This window comes from Podarcis raffonei, chromosome 8 (genome assembly GCF_027172205.1).
Source record: "Podarcis raffonei isolate rPodRaf1 chromosome 8, rPodRaf1.pri, whole genome shotgun sequence".
Lineage (NCBI taxonomy): Eukaryota > Metazoa > Chordata > Lepidosauria > Squamata > Lacertidae > Podarcis > Podarcis raffonei.
This window is the reverse complement of record NC_070609.1, coordinates 50,060,251-50,082,674: the sequence shown is the minus strand read 5'-3', so window position 1 is coordinate 50,082,674 and position 22,424 is coordinate 50,060,251. Positions and strand designations below refer to the sequence as shown.

Sequence of the window (22,424 nt, the reverse complement as noted above, 5' to 3'; positions counted from 1 at the left end):
CAAAGACAACTTAAACAACAAATGTTACAAAAATACACACTGTTACATATGCAAAAATGTTAAAGGTAAAGGTACCCCTGACCGTTAGGTCCAGTCGCAGACGACTCTGGGGTTGCGCACTCATCTCGCTCTATAGGCCGAGGGAGCCGGCGTTTGTCCGCAGACAGCTTCCGGGTCATGTGGCCAGCATGACAAAAATGTTACATTAATACAAACGGCTAATAAAGATAGACCAACATAAATTGTGTCTCCATCTGGCACACCCACGCCGTCTCCTCGCTCTTACCCAGGACTCCACCCATCCACTCTGACTCTCACTCAGGGCCCAAACAAGCTCACAGATCACCCACATAATTTGACAAAGAAGAGGGTTCTTCCTGGAAACTGCTGGCATCATCCTAGCCTCTCACTCCAGGCTTGCTTTCATGGGCAGGCACCAAAATGGGTGGAGCTTCCTCAGAGCTCTGTCCTATTCAGCAGTTAATCAGCTCCACTGCACTCAGCCACTTCCATGGAGCAGAAAGTTGGGTGAGTTTCCTGGGAGGGGGTCCCAAGGATGGGAAAAGGACAGCCCTCCACTCGTGGCACTCTCTCTCCCTACTTCTCCACTTCCAACTTCTTAGTTTACCATAATATGCGCATTTTACTCTAATGTATGCATTTGCTGGAGAACTGCAATGCAGAATTCGGAGAAGTATGAATTTTGAAGGGTTTGCTGAGTTTTGGTTCACGTATTGTTTCAGAAAGTGTGAATTTGGTAGGTTGGCTTTTAAATGTGAACTGAATCAAATTTCTCCTTCATGCCTACTTCTGAATAACCCCATGAAAAGCATAAGACAATTGGATTGGGGGGGGGGGACATTTTCCACCCTGAGCTAAATTCCAGTGTATCCTCAGAGGAGTAAAATGTCCCAAAAGAAAGCCATGATTGTTGGGTAGGCAGTTAAGGCACTTTGCTTAGCTTAGATATTGTTTGGAAAATGCCATGGGATATGTTAAGACTGGCCAGGATGAAAAGGCATCCGAGTGACGGTAAGAAACAGATTCCTTCTTTTGCTTTGGTTGTCCCAGGATCTTTTTTTGGTTTTTCAGGGGGAGAAACCTGTTTGGGTATTTAACACTGCATCATGGCTATTGGTACACATAGATCGGAGTACCAGAGAAATAAATTCTCAATTAAAACCTGAAAGTGAGAAAAACTGAGGTTCAAATCCATACACAGTTCATTAAGTGGCCTTTTGCAAATCACTATCAGCCTAATGTACCTTGCAGGGTTAGGCTGCAGCTAAACCGTTACTCTTGAGTCCCCTTGGAGGCAAAAGGATAGGATGTAAGTGGGACCAAATAAACTGAATAAGAATAATGTTGTAGTAGCTGATGCATGCAATACACAAAACCACCCAGAGGTGGCAGCATCAGCCCATGGCTTGTCAAAAGCTAGCATTAACCATTTCCTTCTCCCTCCCTGTTTTGCCACTCTGCTGCCCATAGCTTTTTTTCTTTTTTCTTTTTACTCCCAGCCACCTGAAGGTCCCTTGCTTATTATCCTGGGCCTCCCCTATGGCTGGAACACCCTCCCTAAATCTTTCCACAGTACCACATCTGCCTGCCTTCATGTCTTTCTCTTGAAATCTGTCTCCAAACCCATTTTCCCCCCAAGTGGGCTTTAGCTTAACTGTCAAACCCTCATGCCCAACAGTAGTTCTATTTTGGGTACATGCTACTGTAATTTGCCCACCTTCATTCCTTGCTATTCTTGTCTCTCCTTTCCTCTGCTATTTTCCATATTGTTTATCTTAGAGGGCAGAGGCCAATTTGTTGCCTATGATAATCTGAAGGGCAGTTACATACACTAATGGTGTTGTATATGTTGCGATAATCATCACCATCACCCTGAGCATTTACAGAGTGCTTTTGTGAGCTCAAAGTGCTACACACACACACACACACACACACACACACACACACACACTACTGTGTTGTAATCTGCACTGTTATGTTGTAATATGTACAACAACCCTCTAAGGTGCGCTAGTTTGATTATCCTCATATTGCAGACAGGGGCCGAGGGTTGGCCAAAGTGTGGCTTAATCAAAGGGAAACTGGAGAGAGGAGATGAAGATGTTCAGAGAAGATGAAAAGGGATGGGACATCCCTCTGCCCAGAGAATGGACCAATTACAGAAAGACTAGGTTGTGGCTTAAGAAAACCCTTAGGAATCTAACTCTGCCCTTAAGTGCCAATAAAAAAAAACCTGGCTCTGTGAAGCAACGCTGTTCTTGTTTTGAGAAAACACTACAGATCAAATGCCTCCAACTTCTGCCAGGTGCCAAGAGGCCACTGTCCAAATACTTACCCTTCTTGTAGATCACAGAGTTGGTATCGCCTTCTCCAGAAACCAAGGGCAGCTTCAACAGCCAGCAGTTGTCATCTTCCAGCACCAGGGTCACAGGTGGGTTTGGCTAGAGACAGAAATATAAAAAACAACATATGTGTCACTTACACAACCGGACCCTCACCAGCACATTGTGGTTTCTTCACTTCAGCTGTTACCCTGGTTCCACATTGTGTGGAGTGTGTGTATATACAGAGCACCCTTTGTCAACCAGGGGCCCTCCAAATATTTTGGGCTACAACTCAAGAACAGATGTTACACACCGGCCATTGAAATGCCCTGTGTGAACGTCTCAGCGAGCTAATTCCTCTAAAATAGACACTTGCATAAGTTTCATAAATGGGGGTGGGGGGGGGAGAGGTTGAATGGACAACCTTCCAGGGGCCACATGCCAGTGGTGGAAGGTTCCAGAGGCAAAAGTGGGTGGAACAACAAATGTAAATTTGACCTTTGTACAATAGGCTAGTTCCTACACCCATCCCTCTTTATCCTCCATGCAGACAAACAAGAGTTATTACAAGGGTTCAAAGGCACATTTCAGTCAGGCAAAAACGCTTCCAGTGTAGCCTGCAAAGTTCTGAGGGCCAGTTGGAGAAGGTCCCAGGCCCTGAAGTGTCCCACCCTTCCCATATGCTCCAGCCCAACATGTGGAACATGAACCCTCCCACTACATGTGCAAGGAGCCTTTCCTCCCATGAGGAGTCATGAGGATAGGGAAAGGAAGCACAATGTGCGTGAATGATGAGTGGTATATGTCTGTATGGCTGCTTCCATCCAGAGATGGCCAACCTCCAAGCAGCTGATTCATCCTTTCACTGGCCTAGTGGCAAGATCAGTTTGGTCACGTAGCAAGAGAGGGAACTGATGATCACAGCCAAATCTAGGTCAAAGATGACAAGACCAAGGCCACATTCACACCATGTGATACCACTTTAAACAGAGATGGCTTCCCCCAAAGAATTCTGGGAGCTGTAGTCTGTTAAGGGTGTTATGAGGCCCCTGTTGGCTTCCTAGAACTACAACTGTCAGAGTTCCCTATGTGAAGAGGGATTGATTGTTAAACCACGCGGGGAACTGTAACTCTGTGAGGGGATTGGGAATCCCCTAACAACACTCAGCTCCTTTAACCAACTACAGCACCCAGAATTCTTTGGGGGAAGCCATCATAGAGATTCCCCTCACAGAGCTACAATTCTCAGAGTGGTTTAACGGTCAATTCCTCTTCGCAGTGAACTCTGGGAATTGTAGCTCTGTGAAGGGAATAGTGGCCTCTTGACAACTCTCAGGACCCTTAACAAACTGCAGCTCCCAGAATTCTTTGGTTGTTTAAAGTGGCATCACAGTGATTTAAAAGTATGGTGTGAATGTGGCATAGGTCGCAGCGGCTGCATGCCTGGTTGAATACACAACTGGGAACACCACTTTGCTCCCATCTCCTCCCTCGCTCTCTCACACGTACCGGTCAGTCTGCCATCCTTGGGTCTCCCAGAAAGAAAGCCCAGGCTTAGCACTAACAAAGGGGTCCCAGCAAGCCTTCTACAGAGAGGCCTCCCCCCCATGGGGAAACCGAGCCCACTGCTTGCTGCCTGGGCAACCCCGTGGCACGGCCAACGGCTGGCGGAGCGTGACTGCGAACACAACAAGCTTGTTATTTCCTCTTCTTCTTAACCTGAGGGCCGACCATCACCGGCTGGGGAGGAAACAGCCACTTCACCCCTAACCTCAGCCATGCAGAGGGAGGAAAAGAGATTGGGGGAGGGAGGGAGGGAGGGAAGCAGGAGGGATGGGACGGGGCTGGAGCAGCCTCTCGCTGCTTGGGGGAGACAAGAGGAAGGGCCTCGATGGTGTCCCGGGCCGCGCGAACAATCCTTGTGTTGCTGACGCAGCCACAGATGGTCAGCAGAGATGGGAAGAGCACCCTGTTTTGGGGCAGGCCAAGCCAACCACAAGGCCCAAAGCCATGACAAGAAGCCCAACTGCCCAACTGAGGTTTCTTTCCACCCCATGAAAGAAGTGGCACTTGTAAACACAGGCTAGATTTGACAGGTGTCTGGTCTGAGCCTTCTCTCCCCTGATCCCAACATAAAAGGTGTTCCCTGAGCCCAAGAAGAAAACGACGAAACATTCACTTTTGTGTGTATGAGACTGTTCTTGGAGCTAGTCCCAGCCCAAAGGAGGCTTGCGAGAGTCAAAAGATCCAGTGAATCAAGAATGGCAAGGCCTTAGAGCTAAACAGGGTTGCCCTGAGTACAACCTCTGACTGGTACAGCAACAAAAAAGGTGTGTCCGGAAGAAGCCTAGGGAAGTTTTTTTCATGAGACCTTCCAGGGCAGACACACGCTCTAATGAATGCAAATTGCCTCGCTAACATTTATGCTTGCCAGTGTGCAGTAAATAAATAAAAAAACACAAATTGACAATGACACCCCCTTCAGGTGACCCACAGATCTACGTCCCCCTCTTTAAAAGGCGGCAGGTTAGTGTAAAGCACTCTGTCCTGTCAATTCAGCATCCACACTGCCTCTGTCGAAAGAAGAAGTAAAAAAACACCCCCAGGCTAATTCATGGAACATGTGCATCTCCAGTGCCCTAAATCCAGCATTAGGTACGTATGGGTGCTCCATCTCAGGAACAAAGGTGCAAAAACATACTTAGAATACTGTGCTTAACTCTTAACTGCTGTGCCTTACAAAGGATAGTGTGCATTAAGAAAAGGCTCAGGAAAGGTTGGAGGGAGTGTGGATGGAGGAAGAGGCGGCTCTGGGTCAGGATTTGGGAAGCTGTGGTGTGCCTGGCCTCCAGATCCCAGCAGCCCCACAGCCAATCGTCAGAGATGATGGGAGCTGGCCTGAACCACACCTGGAGGATCCACAGGGTTTACAGCCATGCCCTGGGCAGAGAGACACTTTCTTTGAGATGAGCAGCAGCGCTGGCCTTCCTCATTCTCCCCCCCCCCCAACTTTGCCTCGGCTCCTCTCTGCCTTCATGTGCCGCTAATGAATATTAATGAGCAGAGGAGGGAAAAAGAGAGAGAGAGAGAGAGAGAGAGAGAGAGAGAGGAGAAAAATTAATCTGCCTGATCCTTCGATGGCTGCAGCAGTAACGATATGAAATCTAATTATTCGTCCCAATATTTCTAAACCCTCCAACTCAGACTGACAGTCTTGGTCGGTTTAGAGCTTATCACTCCAAGGAGCAGAGTGCTCACGGCTTGATAAAACGCACACACATGCACCACACACACAAAACTCTCCCCCCCCATTTACACACACGCACACACACTTTTGCTGATGCTGCAAGAAAAGAAACATTTCTAACTTCAGAGAGAGAGAGAGAGAGAGAGTGCGCAAGTAAGATATATCTTGGGGGTGGGAGAGAAGTGTGTCACTGAAGACACATCCACGTGCCTGGGTCTTTTTTTTAAAAAAGGGGGGGATGATTCTCTCCAATCTGCTGATTCAGCATTTCTGCTCCTGGCTGGCCACAAAGCCATGAAAGGTACACAGGGGCCACAGTGAATGGCCGTGTTCACTGGGTGGAAAGATGCCCAAAGCCTCAGTTCAGTATGGGACACTTCACTGTCTGATAATGGTTCGCTAAAGATAGAGATGGGGGCCCATGCCATCCTCCCCCATCAAACAGTACTCTCCTTTAGATCCCTCCTCTAGAATGTAAACTTAAAAGTAATTTATCATATCATATACTGTATAACATTTTGGCGCAACTAAATCGAAGATGTCATGGATCAATTGTGCAACGCAAGCAAAATTTTCAAAGGCTTTAGCTCTCTTCCCTATTGAGCTGTGCAGGGGGGCAATGAAGACCATCCCCGCCCCGCTCTGGCTTCTCAGTGTTCACCATGTTCACTGGCCACATTTGGCCATCATGGCTTACTACACATGGCCCACTGGCACCTGCTATGCACCTCCCTGCTAGGGCGGAACAAAGCACAATCCCTGGCTTAGACTCATATCTGAACTGTGGAGAGCGGCTTGTTTTGGTTGCAACATTTGCAACAAGCCAAGATCTGTGGCTAAAGGTTTGCCCTTGGGCTTACTGACCGTGCTCTGCTATGAGCGAAACAAACCATCGTCTCTGGGTTGGATGTGATGCTAAGCCAGGGATTGTGGTTTGTTTCCTCTGCACACTACCAGTGTTCAGTGAAGTGGGTGCAATTGGCTCATGCTCAGTAAAACTAGGGAGAAGAGAACTGCAAAGAGCTGCATCCATAGAAAACCATGGGCAAACTGACACCTCTCACCCATTGATTTACATCCTCGAAAGGAAGCCAGAATAATCAACTGGTTAGAGCAGGGGTCGGCAACTGAAGGCCCATGGGGGTCATTAACCACCCATGGATCCCTGCCGCCTGCTCGGTCGGCTCCTGTGCACTGCACTAAACCAGCGCGGAGCAGAGCGGGAACCGCCTTCTCCGACACTGGCCGGCTTCCCGTTGGCTGTAGGAAGCTCCTGCAGCCAATGGGAAGTTGTTCACGCCTCCTCTGTGCCAGAAATAGTGTTTGCACATGCGCGCATGTGCACACTCCGGCCCACCATGGCATCTGCGGGACCGTGAACCGGCCCAAGCCACAAAAACTTTGCCAACCCCTGGGTTAGAGCAACCCTAGTATGAAGAAAGTTTACTACATTAAGGCCTTTTAAGTTTGGCTGGGGGGGGGAGGAGGCTAGTAAAGGGGGAATAATAGGGGCGTATTAGATCCATGGTGTGGAAAAAGTAGACAGAGAGATGTTTTTTCTCCTTTTCTCATAGTACTAGAACTAAAAGATGTCCAATGAAGCTGAGTGTTGGAGGAGGCAAGGCAGACAAAAGGAAGGACATCTTCACACAGTGAATAAAGTATGGAATTCTCTCTCGCGAGATGCAATGATGGCCACCCACTCTCAGACAGCTATAAAAGTGCATTAAACAAATTAACAGAGGATAAGGCTATCCATGATAACTAGCCAGGATGGCTATACTCTGCTGCCATTGTTGGAGGCAGTAAGTCTGTGTACTACCAGTTGCAGGGAATAGTGGGTGGGGATGGTGCTGTTGAACTAAGTTTCTGCTTGCAGGCTTCCCATTAGGGTATCAGGTTGGCCCCTAGGAGAACAGGTTGCTAGACTAGATGGGCATTTGCCTTCTTACATCCTTAAATACTTTTATTTATTTAACTTGTTCTTAATCTTGTTATAATTTAGTTCAACTGTTTGTACATTTGGTATTTTCATTATGGTTCAGGGGTTTGCTTTTGACCGGAAAGTGGCATATAAATCCCAAATTTTCAATAAAATGTGTTTTTTTCCATTAAAAAAAAGCTTTTCTCCTTTGCTGCCCCATATATTTGGAATCACTACCCAGCACAAAGCCACCTCTCCCAGGATCCCTCCTGAAAGCCCACATTTCCTTTGAAGATTCAGGGGCTTTGTGCAAGGTTCCCCTTACTATAAACAGCAGCTTTTGCAATATTTGTGCCTCCCTGGGCTACAATTGTCCATCAGGCCCCATGGGCACAAGCTGTAGTCCAGAGCTCCAGGATGGGAACCAGCTTGGCAAAGGCTGCCCTTCTGTAAGTCAGCCATTCACTGTAACTCTATTCACAACTCTTTGGGGCAAGGAGTTCCCCCCACATTCTCACCTGCAAAGCTCCCTGCAAGCTTATGGTGCTATACGGGTGTAAAAAGATGCCTGCGCAAACCACGACGGACACATTGGAAGTGGCTCATTCTGTTGCTCCATTAGCCCTGCCCTGTCGTCACCACCCCCAGGTTCTCGAGAGCGGCCTGGAGTCAAGTAACAAGACTGTCTCCTACAAATAACTCCAGGCGACAAGCTCCCAACCTGGCTCCCCAAAACAGCCCCCCCTTTATGCCTTTCCCCACAATGCCCCATTGGGAGCATAAAGGGGCTGTGAGAGAGACAGACTGGCAAGCAAGGTGTGGCTTCCTTCCCGGACACTCTCCATGCCAGCCCCTCCGTGGTAAGTGGGTCCGGGCAGGAAGGCAAGGCAGAGAAACCCTCCTTGTTTTCCCCTTAACAAAGAGGTCAGTGTCTCCAATCTGCAGCGGCCCAGATAACCATCGGAAACTGTATCTGAGCAACATCCGCTTGGGACTTTTTTTTTATCTGGGGCAGCCGGACCCCTTGCCAAACAAGGGAAGGGAGAACCGTCACGCTGGTTAATCATTAACCTCCAGGATGATTTGGCCCGCCCCACAGGAAGGTTTGGGTTTTTTTGCCTGCCTTTTTTTTTTTAGGCTGGGGAGAGACACTTCATTGTGGCAAGGAGTGCCAGTCTTGCAGGGAGGGGTAAGGATGCAGAGAATGTGTGCTAATGGCATCTTCCCACATGCCTGGCTTGGGGAAAGGCCATAGCCCAGAGGCAGAGCATCTGCTTTGTGTGCAGAAGGTCCCAGGTTCAATCCCTGGCAGGCTTGGGAGTGAGACCTCTGCCTGAAAAGCTGGAGAGCCGCTGCCAGCCAGAGTTGACAGTACTGAGCTAGGTGGACCAATGGATTTGACACAGCAGCTTCCTATATGCCTATGGCATTGTAGCATGAAGCTGGACACAGTCTATTTTTTTTACAAAGCTGCATTAGGATGGACAAAGACTAGGGATGGGCTGAGCAGTTAATTCCATCTTGTTTCGGCCTTGCTGCCACTCAGTTGTGAGCCTGTCCCATGCATCTTGTGTGCACTTTTTAGTGTAAACACACACTCTTCAATGCATTCACCTCAAAACACGCGTTTTATATGCACTGTTGACACAACATGCGGATTTTGGTGTGCACTTTTTGCAGACTGCAAATGCACTGCAAAATCCACCGTCCAACTGGGAGCTGTGTTATGATCCACAAGCAGGGTTGGAGCCATCAGGTCAGGTTGGTCTGTTGCAAAATGCAGATTCCTCCCTCATTCCTAGTAGGGCCTGGCAGACTCAATTCTGCTGCCCATCAATGGCATGGGAGCCTGAGGAGAGGGCAGCTACATCAGTTCAAAGATCTATCTAGTCCAGCAACCCGGATTCCCGCAACGTGCCTCCTGGCTGCTCCCACAAGCAGGGTGCAAAGGCAACACCCCGCCCCACGCTTCTCTTTTTGTCTCTATTAGGACTCACTGCAGCTGTGATTGTGAACTGTTTTAAACTGTTTTGAATGCTGCATTTTATATTGCTGTAACCCAACCTGGGGCCTTCTGGTGAAGAGTGGAAAATAAATATAATAATCAACATATTGAACATATTTAATCCTGGCACTTTCAAGTTAAGAGGGTCATCCAGCAGATGATGGGAAATGTTTCTCTCTCTGCCTGCGACCCTGGAGAGCTGCTGCCAGTCAGAGACAACTATACTGTCTTAGATGAACCAATAGCCTGATGATATAAGGCAGCTTCCTGCTTTCCCTTCCCTAATGGCCATCATAGACTGGAGATTTTTCATACCAGTTACTGAAGAAAAGATAGAGTTGGGAGACTCATTTTTCCGTGCTTCCCCAACCTCCCCCTCCCCAGGCAAGAAAAGAGACTGATAGTCACTTTCGGCCATAGAGAGCAACAACCCTTTCCTCTGTCTTCTGGGTTTTAAAAAAACAACAGAGAAGGGAGGCAACTGAAAATATAAAGAAAAGGAAGAAACTGGGGCGGGGGGGGGGGAGAGGAGAGAGAGAGAGGGAGAGAGAGAGAGAGAGAGAGGGCAGGGCTGGGAATCATCAACACGACTTGATAAGGGAAGCTGCTGAAATGGGAGCAAAAATATTTAGACAATAAATGAAGTATCAGAAAAAAGCAGCGGCATATCTTTAAGAAATCAATCATCCCGTACCGGTTGTCTGGACATACGGCGCCACAGGAGAGATAGCCGCCAAACTGGCAAGATAAGGGTTAATCAAGGATTTAATTTGGCAAAAAAAAAAAAAGATAAACGGGGAGGCTTGAGCTGGGGGGGGGGGAGGGGGAGAGAGAGAGAGAGAGAAGGGAGAGGAGAGGAGAGGCCAGGGCTTTCTGTCCCACATCCTTCACAAAGCCCCATAAAAAAGAGTTGGAAGAAATCCCAAAAGAGCCACCGCCGCCTCCTCCTTTTCCCACTGGCAGAGATCGGGTCTTGCCCAGGCCAAGGTCCCTTGGATAGCACTTGGGGGCAGCCTAACCACCTATAGAGCAGGGCATGAAACATTGTGGGTATGGGGGTGCCAGGCATCCCCCCCAAGTTGGAAATTCCTTCCCCCACAGAAGTGCGACTTTCAGCATATGCTGAAGATGCATCTCATTGCCCTGACCTTTGGGAACTTAAGGACACTGGATCAGGCTGAAAAGGTCCCGCCTAGCTGAGCGTCCGGCTCTCATGGTGGCCAACCAGAAGATTGTGGGAAACTCTCACGCAGGACCTGAGCACTACTGCACTCTCCCCTCCTGTGGTTTCCAGCAGCTAGTATACATAAACATAGCTGCCTTGGACCAGGTTGGTACAGCATTGCCATCATGGCTAGTAGCCATTGACAGTGTCCACCTCCTCTACTTGAGATGTCTATTTTTAGGACCCACTCTAGTTGTGATTGTAATTTGTTTCAAACTGCTTTGACTGTTGTATTTTTACATTGCTATGACCTGCCCCAGGTTCCTTCTGCTGAAGGCAGGTAATAAATCTAACAACAGGAATGGCAATAATACAGTCAGGGCTCAGACAGAAAAACCCAGAGCTATGGAACAAGATCCTCCGAAGAAAGTTAGCACTGCCTTGCTCCCATTCTGCTCTTCCTGCCTCCTCCAGTGGGGGGCAAAGAGGGGGTGGAAGGGGCCAAACTGCTGCTCCTCTCCAGTGCCCAACTCCTCTCTTGTAGGAGGAAGGGTGAATCCTTTGTGTTTCCCACCCCCTTCCCCTTTTCTGAATTCCAAGTCATTTCAGAACTCCCTGAGCCTAGTTATAAATCATGTCCATAGCTGTTTTTTTGGAGGCATGCACATTGCTATATTATTCTTATCATTTGTTCTAAAAGGTTTTGCAATATTTTTATTGGAATCAGACGTGTACTTGTTGCACAAAATGAGATACTCATGCACACACACAACCCCACAAAACAATCTTGATTCTGACGTCCGTCCCCTCTTCTGCCAAAACTTGAGAAGTTTAAGAGGAAAAGGAAGCAGGGCCAAAAGAGGTTGTGAGGATGAGATACTGGGTTTGTAAGTCAATACAAAACCCAGGTTTGGACACCCAAGAGGAGCACAAATGGAACAAACTAAACAACAGAAGCCAAAGATGCACAAACAACATATTATGCTGCCTTCTTCTGTGATAGACCATCAGTCCAGCTACTTTAGGGATGTCTATACTCACTAGCAGCAGCTTTCCATGGCTTCAGGCTGAGAGGGGCCTTGCCCAGCCTCGTGACCTGGGATGCTTACGGAAGAGATGCCTTGTGGAGAACCCCCATTCCCATCACAAAGCTGCAACGCCCAGGGTGCTTTAACCACCAATCCCTCTTCCCAAGGAACTTTGGGAACTGTGGCTCTGTGAGAGGAAAAGGGGTCACTTAACAACTCTCAGCACCCTTAAAATACTACAGTTCCCAGGATTCTTTGGGGGAATCTGTGGCTGTTTAAAGTAGTATGATACTGCTTCAAATGTACGGTGTGGATGGGGCCCAGTTGTTCCAAAGGCAGGTCCACTTTAAGATTTATATCCTGTCTTCATTGTAATTCTTGCTGTTTTACTTTCAATCCCTTTCCTTAATCATCACTAACATAGAATTTCCCATTTCCATTGTCACCATTGGGAGCTGTCCACAATGACCCCAATACTTCTTTCCTGGCCAGTCAGGAAGCTCCCCAATGCAGACACCTGTGTGGAGGGTGGTGGGGCTGAACACATGAACACAATGGGGAAGTGGGGTCAGCCAGCAAACCCCTGCTCTTGGAGAAATGAAGACCCAAATGAGATGGAGGTGTGGAAGCTGTGGCCCTCCAGATGTTGCGGAACTGCAATTCCCATCATGCCCGGGGCTACTTGCCATGTTGGCTGGGGCAGCTGGGAGTTGAAGTCCAACAAGATCTGGCTAGCCACCTCCAATACAGCAGCTGGCTGTAGGTATTTAGCAGCAGAAGGAAAGCACTCTGTGCATCCTCAAAGGCGCTCGTATTATGTTCCAAGCTGAGGCACTGATGTGGAAAAAAATTGTTCTGGGGGAATTACAGGCTCTGCAATTTGCCATCCATGAAACTGGGATACACATGGGATTATTTTTGGTTGCAATGAGCCTTGCTCCTACTTGATTGACATGGGGCCTCATTTACTACTTTTTTGCCTGCTCATTACAGGGCCTAGAGAGATCCTTTTGAAGCTTTTCACAGCCTTGCTTGGTTCATTGGCCTCCTGAACAATTTGGGGTCACCTGCAACTTGGCCACCTCCCTGCTCAGCCCAGCTCCAGATCGCTGATGAATAAGCGAAGCAGCACCAGTTCCGAGACAGAACGGCAAGGCAACTGGGGAAACCAGAAATTAAACCCAGCAGGGTAAAGGCCTTCCAGCCGGGATTTCAAAAACATACCACAGGCCTGTGCAGAAAGGAGCTTTTAAGAACCTGATGCTGATGGGATATAGCCCTGCCATGAGCCGCACTAATGAGATTAGCTGCATGGGAGAAGCTGCATCCTGCTGACGGGCACTTTGTGTGTGGTGCTAAACACACCATTGTAGCTTGGCCTGTGCTAAAAGGATGCTGCTTGCAAGTGAGAAACAGGAAGAATCAGAAGCATTGCCTTGGGGTGTGGTTATGATGACCACCACTTATTACCTGTGGAGGTGCCTGAGATATGCTGCAAGGTCTGGGCTAGCCAAGACGGTGTCCTCCAGATGCCCTGGACTACACCTCCCATCATCCATGATGACTGGCCAGGGCTGATGGGATTTGTAGTCCCAAGGCATCTGGAGGGCACCACATTGGCTTAGAATCATAAAATCATAGAGTCGTAGAGTTGGAATGTACCCTGAGGATCATGTAGTCAAACTCTCTGCAATGCAGGAATATAGAGCTGTAACATACAAGGATTGAACCTGCAACCTTGGCATTATCAGCACTACACTCTAACCAACTGAGATATCCATGCTTTCACCTGTACTGGACAACATACATAGATTTTTTAAGTCCCAGGAAGTGGAAGGGACTGCCTTAAAAGTGCAGCCAGGCTAGGAATGCCATCTGGTGCAAGCTCAGCCCCAATGCCAGGATGGTATAGTGGCCAGAGTGCCAGACTAAGAGTCCATGGAACTTAGTACTGCCTGCACTGACTGGCAGTGGCACCTGTAGATGCAGACGACTGAACCTGGAACCTCCTGCATTCAAGGCAGGTGCTCTACAACTGCCCATCCCTTAACTCACAGGATTTCTGCAAGGATAAAACTGGAGTGCCATGGACTGCCTTGATCTCCTTGGAGGGAAGGTGGGATAAAAATGATGCCACCCACCAAAGGGCATTGCAGCTGTTTTCTGCAGAGAGAGGAAAAGAGGAGAGGGGTGCTTGCTTTCATTTCTGCTGACTTACTGACTGCTTTACTTACTGGCTCACTGTTCCCTGGAGAAGCAGGCTCACTGTGGATATTCCCCTGGTACGGACCCCAGGACAATCCCTCAGGCACGTTCTGCCTGGCACGCACTTTGCTCTCGCCCTCTGATGTCATCAGCTCCAGTTCACCTGATGGGACAGGAGGAAAAATAGCAAGATCAGGGAAGCAGAAATCAGTGAGGTGAGACCATACATAAACTTTCCAAGGAAGCTTCCAGTAAGAAGAGATCTCCCTACTAGGTGGCGTGGCCTTCCTCCTTTCTTCAAACCACAGAAATGGCCAGATTACAATGTTCCCATAACATCTACCAACCAATTGAGTGGGAGAGACGGTGCCATCTGGTTGCACACCAGGGTGACAGATGGACCCTCCTTGTTTTGGCAGGTGAAAATGGGGTTTTCAAATTTGCTTGTGAAAGCATGGAAGACCTTGGTGAATGAGCAAAATAACTGAGCAGAGGCTAGGTACCATTTCTTATTCTTTAATGAGGTTCCTACTTCATATTAGCAGTTGAAGCAGAAGCACTTCTTTTGCAAAATTGTTCACATTTCCTTATTAAAAGACAAAGGTTGGGGGAAGCTCTTTCTTTAAAGTTCAATATGCTTAATAAGTTGAATTAATTCTACAAACATATACAAACATATATTTCCTGTGGCTGTTGGCTGATCATAATAAATTGGAATTATACTATGCACTGTTGCTTTCTGCAGAGTGAAGGTATGTATGTCTTAGGGCTGGGCGATGCTGAGTTTTCAACATCACCAGGAAAACAACGCGGTTTGGCGATATACCGCAATGTTGGGAAAAACTGCATTGGCCCAAGATGGCAAGATGCCGAGTGAAACTGCCACAGTTCTCATTGTGGGAACCAAGGCGCTTGCACCCCAGTACCTCACGGGCTGTGGCCAATACAGCTGGCCCTAGCCTGCTGCTCAGCCGGGGGGGTGGGGGGCAGAAAGGCTCCTGTCCCCAGCTGAGCGAGCCTCGAGGCCACTGGGGGCAGGAAATGTTATTTGCAAATGTTATTTATTTATTTCTTACAATTTATATACCACTTGATTGTAAAAACAAACAAGCCATCAAAGTGGTTTACAAAAATAAACATATGTAGTAAAGACAAGTAAAACATTGAGATAAGTAAAAGTAGCAATAAACTAAAAGCACATCAGATTCTATGTATCTGGGGAGACTTGTCTAAAGAAAAGTGCTTTTAGTAGATGGCCAAAAGAATACAACAAAGGCACCTGCTTGCTTCGTTGTATCAACACGCAAGGAATTCCAAAGTGTAGGTGCCACCACACAAAAATATCATTTTCTTACAGATGTGGAATGGGTATCATGTGTCACCTGTACCAGTGGCAGTTTTACAGATCAAAGATCTAGAAGGGCAAACGCTCTTCTAGAAAATATTTCCCATTAATTAAAAGTTGCTGAAGAACATAGTACTGTACAAGAGACACACCCCCTATTTTTGGGTACCACAGTTCAAGAAGGACACTGACAAACTGGAACATGTCCAGAGGAGGGCAACCAAAATGGTCAAAGGCCTGGAAACGATGCCTTATGAGGAACGGCTAAGGGAGCTGGGCATGTTTAGCCTGGAGAAGAGGAGGTTAAGGGGTGATATGATAGCCATGTTCAAATATATAAAAGGATGTCACATAGAGGAGGGAGAAAGGTTGTTTTCTGCTGCTCCAGAGAAGCGGACACGGAGCAATGGATCCAAACTGCAGGAAAGAAGATTCCACCTAAACATTAGGAAGAACTTCCTGACAGTAAGAGCTATTCGACAGTGGAATTTGCTGCCAAGGAGTGTGGTGGAGTCTCCTTCTTTGGAGGTCTTTAAGCAGAGGCTTGACAACCATATGTCAGGAGTGCTCTGATGGTGTTTCCTGCTTGGCAGGGGGTTGGACTCGATGGCCCTTGTGGTCTCTTCCAACTCTATGATTCTATGATTCTATGACTTCATTTACAAATGATGAAGCGCATGGCTGGGCAGTCTCTCCTGCCTATGCAAAGGTGTGGATCTTGTGAGGTTTTACTTTGGTTGGGTTTATTGTTTGCATAGTAAACTTTGTAACCTCCTTCTTCTTCATGCTGGACTTTATGCTGTATACGATTTCACTGACTTCTGATATTTTACTTGCTATGTTCTTTATTTATTTGTTATAATTCAAAATTTAATTATAAAAAACATTTGCATTGGTATATGGTACTTATGTGAGGCACAATTGCAAACACCAGAGAAACAAGGACAAAGCACAGCACTAATAATAACAACTGACACTAATAATTATCAGCACAAACCAAGATGAACAACAATGTCACGATACTATTGTGGATAGCCCTTTTTGCGTTCCACGACAAAAGCCTTTATTGTTGTTGTCATTATTATTTATTAAATTTGTATACCGCCTTATACCCGCAGGCCTCAGGGCGGTTACAACAGAAAAACACAAAATAACAACACAAAAGACATAACAAAAACAACCCAACAACCCCTCCAACTTTTTTTTAATTTTAAAAGGGCTTTGGATGTCAATCAGCCAAAGACCTGGTTAAAGGGAATTTTTTTTAGCTGCTACTGCAGAGGTGGCCACCTGGTTTGCAATGGTTTTACCATGTTCTGCCAACAGATTGCAAATAATATCAGGCAGGGCCCAGCCAGCTCTTGCTCTCCAAAGGTCTCCTCCAGAAATGAGCTCTGAGATCTCTATATAAGGGAAAGTGCAAAAGAGAATGTGCCACGTCTTCCACCTCCCCAGTACCACAAAGGCATGTCCACTGTGCATAAGGAATCCCTTTATGCTTTCCAAATAAGTTGGAGGAGAATATGAGCACATATAGGATCGGCAGAGCTGCCTATAGTTTAGGGAGTGTGGTTATGCCAGCCACCATGATGACCACTGACCGCTACATCACTGCTGCCATTGACCTACTGAACAAGAACCAGAGCAGCTCTTCTTCCAGATATTCACCTGTCCCTCACCTGTCGTTTCCAAAAATTTCCCCTGTGGCCTTCTACTGCGATTAGCTGCCCACATTCTGAAGCCAGGGCTTTCAATGAATAGGTTTGCTGTCGCCTCAATTCAAAGGTGGAATTGGTGCTTCAGCTAAGTATGGGGTCCCCCTGTGAAAGTTGCACCTCAACAGCCACGCCCAAGATGGCTGTACCTGCTTAAGGTAAGATTTTCATGTTGCTCTGACAGCATCAAGCAACTCTTGGATGTATACTAAAGGGTTTGCAGCAAAATATTTAGTGTGTGTTTCCCACAAAAGTGAGGGGGACAGGGCAAGTCACCTTTTACCTCAAGGACCTGCCTGTTTTGTGAGTGGCATCTCTGTCCACTTGGGTGTCCAGGGTGTGCAGCCCAGTAAGCCAGCTATTTAACTCTTCAGGGTAAATAGCTGATTCTACTTAACTCTTCAGGGTAAATAGCTGATTTAATAGGAACTTGGGACAATGTCAAGACCATAGGGTGCCTCTACTTTATCTACACTGACTGGCAGCAACAACTCTCCAGGGTTTCAGGCAAGGAGTCTGTCTCAGCTCTTACCTGATATGCCAGTAATTTCACTTAAAGGTAAAGGTACCCCTGCCCGTACGGGCCAGTCGTGTCCGACTCTAGGGTTGTGCGCCCATCTCACTTAAGAGGCCGGGGGCCAGCACTGTCCGGAGACACTTCCGGGTCATGTGGCCAGCGTGACGAAGCTGCAGCTGGCGAGCCAGCACCAGCGCAGCACACGGAAACGCCGTTTACCTTCCCGCTATAAAGCGGTCCCTATTTATCTACTTGCACTTAAGAGTGCTTTCGAACTGCTAGGTGGGCAGGAGCTGGGACCAAACTACGGGAGCTCACCCCGCCGCGGGGATTCGAACCGCCGACCATACGACCGGCAAGTCCTAGGCACTGAGGTTTTACCCACAGCGCCACCCGCCAGCCCAATTTCACTTGGGACCTTCTAAATTGAATGCAAATACTCTTCAGTTGAACCACAGATCCTTCCTTCGTGCAGGCAATCCTACTTAACTTTTCTAGAACATCAACATTATGGCATATTAGTTTAATTTCCACCACTCTACACTGCCTGGTGAGCTTTTGAGTTACACAAAATCCATCAATGTGCTTTTAACAATAACAATGGTTAAAGGTAAGAGTTCGTGTTTGCAGCAACCTTTGTAAGATGACTCAGAAAGCACTAGATTTTCCCTGTCTGGGCATCATGTAGGGATGGGGGGGGGGGATTCAGTTCAGTTTGCATTAAAAGGTGAAACTACCAGGTTTGTAATTTCCAAAACAATACAAGAACCGAAGCACAGCCATCTTTCAAAATTTGCTCTTCTCCGAATATTGCAGTGCAGTTCTCCAGTCAAGTAACGTGTAGAAAAATGCATGTGCTAGAGTAGAGCATTATAAAACTGCCTGTATCAGTAAATATAATATTCCAAAATGCATTATATTAGGGAAAATTGCTTTGCAAAAATGTGTGCATGTTAGGCAAAAATGCAAAGAAGAAATCACACTAAAATACTGATGAATTTTTATGAGGACCTTTAGAAACTGCAAAGTGCTGCAGAAATGTGGAGGACTGAACTTAAGATGGGAAGAAACAGGGAATTGAAAGAAACCAAAATGGACAGATCCAACCCTTCCTGGCATCACCTCAGCCCACTGTGGCCCCTCTCTGGTTACTTTGCAAGGAGCTGCAACGCAGGGGACGGATCAAAGCTTGCTGGCATCCCTCCATCAAAAAGGGAGCCTCTTATTTTGCTTCATTAGGACCCTTGGTTGAGACGGCTTTGAGCTGTAATGGCCTTGATGGTCCGATAAGCCTCTCGGTTTAATGGGTTAGATAACATGTAAATCGGCTGGGAAGACCAGCCTAAAATGTTTTAGCTGCACCTTCATCTTTCAGCGGACAGATAAGATGGCAGCTAAGCAATACTCAGATGGATGTTAAACGGAGACTCCCAGCAGTCCCCCTTTGTACATCTGAAAGTGGAGAAAGGGGTCGGCATTGCATTTCGCCCTCTTTCCCTCCCTCCCCAAAGCCCTGCAGTCGAGGTGTTCCAAGGGAGCGACGGACAGAGGCGCAGGAGGGAGGCTTGGCGAGGGTCCAGATCCAACTCCTTGCGTGGGAAACAAGGCCTTGGAATCAGACTGCTCGTTCCACCAAAACACATCAAAGGCACTGGGGTGGACAGGGAGGCAAAGGTCCCCATGTGCTAAAGCTTATCAGGGCAGAGGTGAGGTGAAGGGAGGGGAGACCATGGCTGGAGAGTTTCTGGGCTCAGAGCAGCTTCAGCAAAATTCCCAAGGTGGCCTTGCGCACACGAGGAGTGGGAGGATTCAACCTGTACAAGAGCCCTGCTGGCTCAGATCAAAGACTGATCTAAAGCCCCATTCACAACATACATTTAATGTGCTATTACACCACTTTAAATAGCCATAGAATTTTGGGAGCTGTAGTTTTTCATGGGTGCAGAGAGTTCTCAAAAGGCCACTATTCCCTACAATTACCAGAGTTCTCTGTGAAGAGGGACTGACTGTTAAACCACTCTGGGAATTGAAGCAACGTGAGGGGAATGGGGGTCCCCTAACGACGCTCAGCACCTTTAACAAACTACAGCACGCATAATTATTTGGGGGAATCAATGACCGTTTAAAGTGGTATCAGAGAGATAAACTGCATGGTGAGAATGTGGCCCAAGCACAGCATCCTGTTTTGGGCAACGGCCAATCAGATGCCTCCGGAAAGCCCACAAGTAGGGCATGAAAGCAACAGCGCTTTCTCTTGCTCTCCATCAGCTGGTATTTCATGGCATACAGCCTTTGATCCTGAAGGTAACATACATAGCCATTATGATGGCCATTTTTGTATCTAACTGCAGCCAGTCAGATGCCTCCAGGAGACCCAGAAGAAAGGGGTGAAGCCAACTCCTCACTCCTGTTCTTTAGCCATGGCAACTGATCCCCAGACCCAACAGCCTTGCGCATGGGAAGACAACATGTGCAAGAGCAGAGACATTCTGTGCACAGTGGCAGGTCACTGGGGAGCTGCCGTCTGTGGAGTGCTCCTTTAAATTCTTTTCTGTGCACTTGGCAACATCTTACTGAGGCTACACCTCATTTACATTTCTGCCCCAAGAAAGAGCACACTAATAGGAAACCCTGCCCTTGATCTTGCCTCCATTCAGGAGGCTTCTCACAAACCGTGCAATTCCCAGCATTTTTTTAAAGGTGTGCCTCTGCTGGTCCAGTCAAGTTCTGCTGATATGGTAATAATGGAGCCTTCACCTATCCACTTACAACTCACAACAGCCATGGCTGTTTTCTCCAGGGTGTTGGGTAGGAGACCATTCCCAGCCACAGCTGGAGAAGCCAGGGATTGAAACAGGGACCTTCTGCATGCAAAGCAGATGTTCTGCCACTGAGCTATGGCCCCTCCCTTAAAGCAGGACAGCCTCTACTGAAATGCATCACTCCCGTCTGGGAAGAAGCGAGGGAGTGAAATCCAGTTTCTGATCAGTCAGCCCTCTGCAAAAAGGTTCCTCCCTTTAGGGAATCTCAAGGAGAGCCGCAGCCAAGTGAGCAGTAATGAGCAAGTTCTGTCCAGCTTAGCAAACAAACCTGTTTTGTGCCCAACTGCCACCCTTCCTCCTGCCCCCTTTCCTCCTCTTCCAGCTTCTTGCTGGCTAATCAGTTGCGTTTGGGTCAGGCGACCATGTCTCCAAGATAAGAGCCTTTGCCTGACACTTTCCATGTCAGAGCACTCCATCTTCTGTGTATCAATCCCCACCAGAGAAAACACACAGCCACTGATAAAGAAAGCAACCGTTCCAGACACAAGGGGACGAAAATAGGGCAAGCCGAGCCGCTTCCCTCCCTCCGTCCCTGCCGGATTTTGCTAAAAAGGACATAACAGGAACTACTCCCCTCGTCGAAAGTCAAGGCGGATGCCGAAGGGCAGCTCCAGGAAAGCAAGGTGGAAACCGAGGCACAGCAGAGCAGAAACCCAACCGCAGCACTGAGGCCAGGAGGCTCTCCAGCTGCTCTCCCGCCTCCCTGCCCACAAGCACTGGGCCACCTGGCCAGGGATAGCCCAGCTAACCTCCAGCTGCTAGGGAGCAATGCAGAAACCGCCAGTAATCCGATTAACTGGGGCTTGTTTGTAGAGAGATGTCAATAGTTAACAGTACCTCAAAGCTGGAGGGATCACACAACATATGAGCAAAGTGTGCCCAACACATGTTTGTGTCTGCCAGAGAGCAACTTGTACCCTTTCAGAGAATGGACGATGGTTGGCTGTCTGTATATGGCTCTAAAAAACCCCAAGGCTCAGCGTCAGCAGGCCTCTGAATTCCAGTTGTTAGGAATTGCAAGTGGGAAGAGTGCTGCTGCGCTGCTCGGGTTCCACTTCCTGGCTTGCCAGAGGCATCTAGTTGGCACCTGTAGGAACTGGAGGCTGGAGGAAATGGGCTCCCTTTGGTCTGATCCAAAAACCAGGCTCTTAAGAACTTAAGCCCTATGGAACCCCTTGTCGTACGACCCGCCTCCTGCACTCCTTCACCCACCAAATGAAGGTCTTCTCACTTGTAAGAAACCCTTCCTGACAGCCATCATCATCTCAAACAACATTGCTGCTGCCATCTTTGCAATGGGTTTTGCTGAATTGTTGTGAGGCTTCCAGGGACTCAAAGAAGCTGACAGAGGGAAGGACAGCAATTTGGTTGTCAGCTTTGGTTTCTCTTGGTTGCTCATTTTTCTAGTCTTAATCTCCATTCACTACATTTCCACACCATTCTACAACATATTTACCTTAAAAAAAAAGTCCTGATGAAAATTCTACAATATTTTGTGTGCATTTCCCCCAAAGAGGCATTTTTCTATGCAATTTTGACTAAGAAACAAATTTTTGTAAACATTTCCTGCTAATAAAATACACCCGCTGATGCTATTGCTATTATTATTATTATTATTATTATTATTATTATTATTATTATTATTTTACTAATAATCATTTTTATGCACACCTCCTAATTTAGACATTTTGGGGGTAGAGAACTACATTGCAACCTTCAGAGAAGGAAGGGCAGCTGTGGTTCTGTTCATGTATTGCAGGCTTCCCCAAACTCGGCCCTCTAGCTGTTTTGGGACTACAGTTCCCATCAGCCCTGACCACTGGTCCTGTTAGCTAGGGATGATGGGAGTTGTAGTCCCAAAACAGCTGGAGGGCCGAGTTTGGGGATACCTGATGTATTGTTTCAGGAAAGGCCAGGGTTAGGTAGGATTGAATTAAAGGGTGAACTGTGCCAAACCTCTCCTCCATCCTTACGCTTAAGTGAGCATATCTGGGTCTACCCATAAAGCCCTATGCAGACTGCACAAGAGAGGGAGAGAGAGATTTGAGCATGGGGAACATGAAATACTACAATGGGGCAGGAAAGGCTGGAGATTCCACAGTCTTG

At 47.6% G+C, this 22,424-nt stretch overlaps 1 protein-coding gene across 6 annotated transcripts in view; it reads right to left on the bottom strand.

The window, feature by feature from the left end:
- ZFPM1 (zinc finger protein, FOG family member 1) overlaps positions 1-22,424 on the bottom strand; it is a 111,765-nt gene that overhangs the window by 9,994 nt on the left and 79,347 nt on the right. For all 6 annotated transcript variants that reach the window (XM_053399955.1, XM_053399956.1, XM_053399957.1 and 3 more), the window contains 2 exons: positions 13,949-14,082; positions 2,357-2,462 (listed from right to left, as the gene is read on the bottom strand). In XM_053399955.1, coding sequence (XP_053255930.1) covers positions 2,357-2,462; positions 13,949-14,082 — 240 coding nt within the window. The remainder of the gene's footprint in view (positions 1-2,356; positions 2,463-13,948; positions 14,083-22,424) is intronic.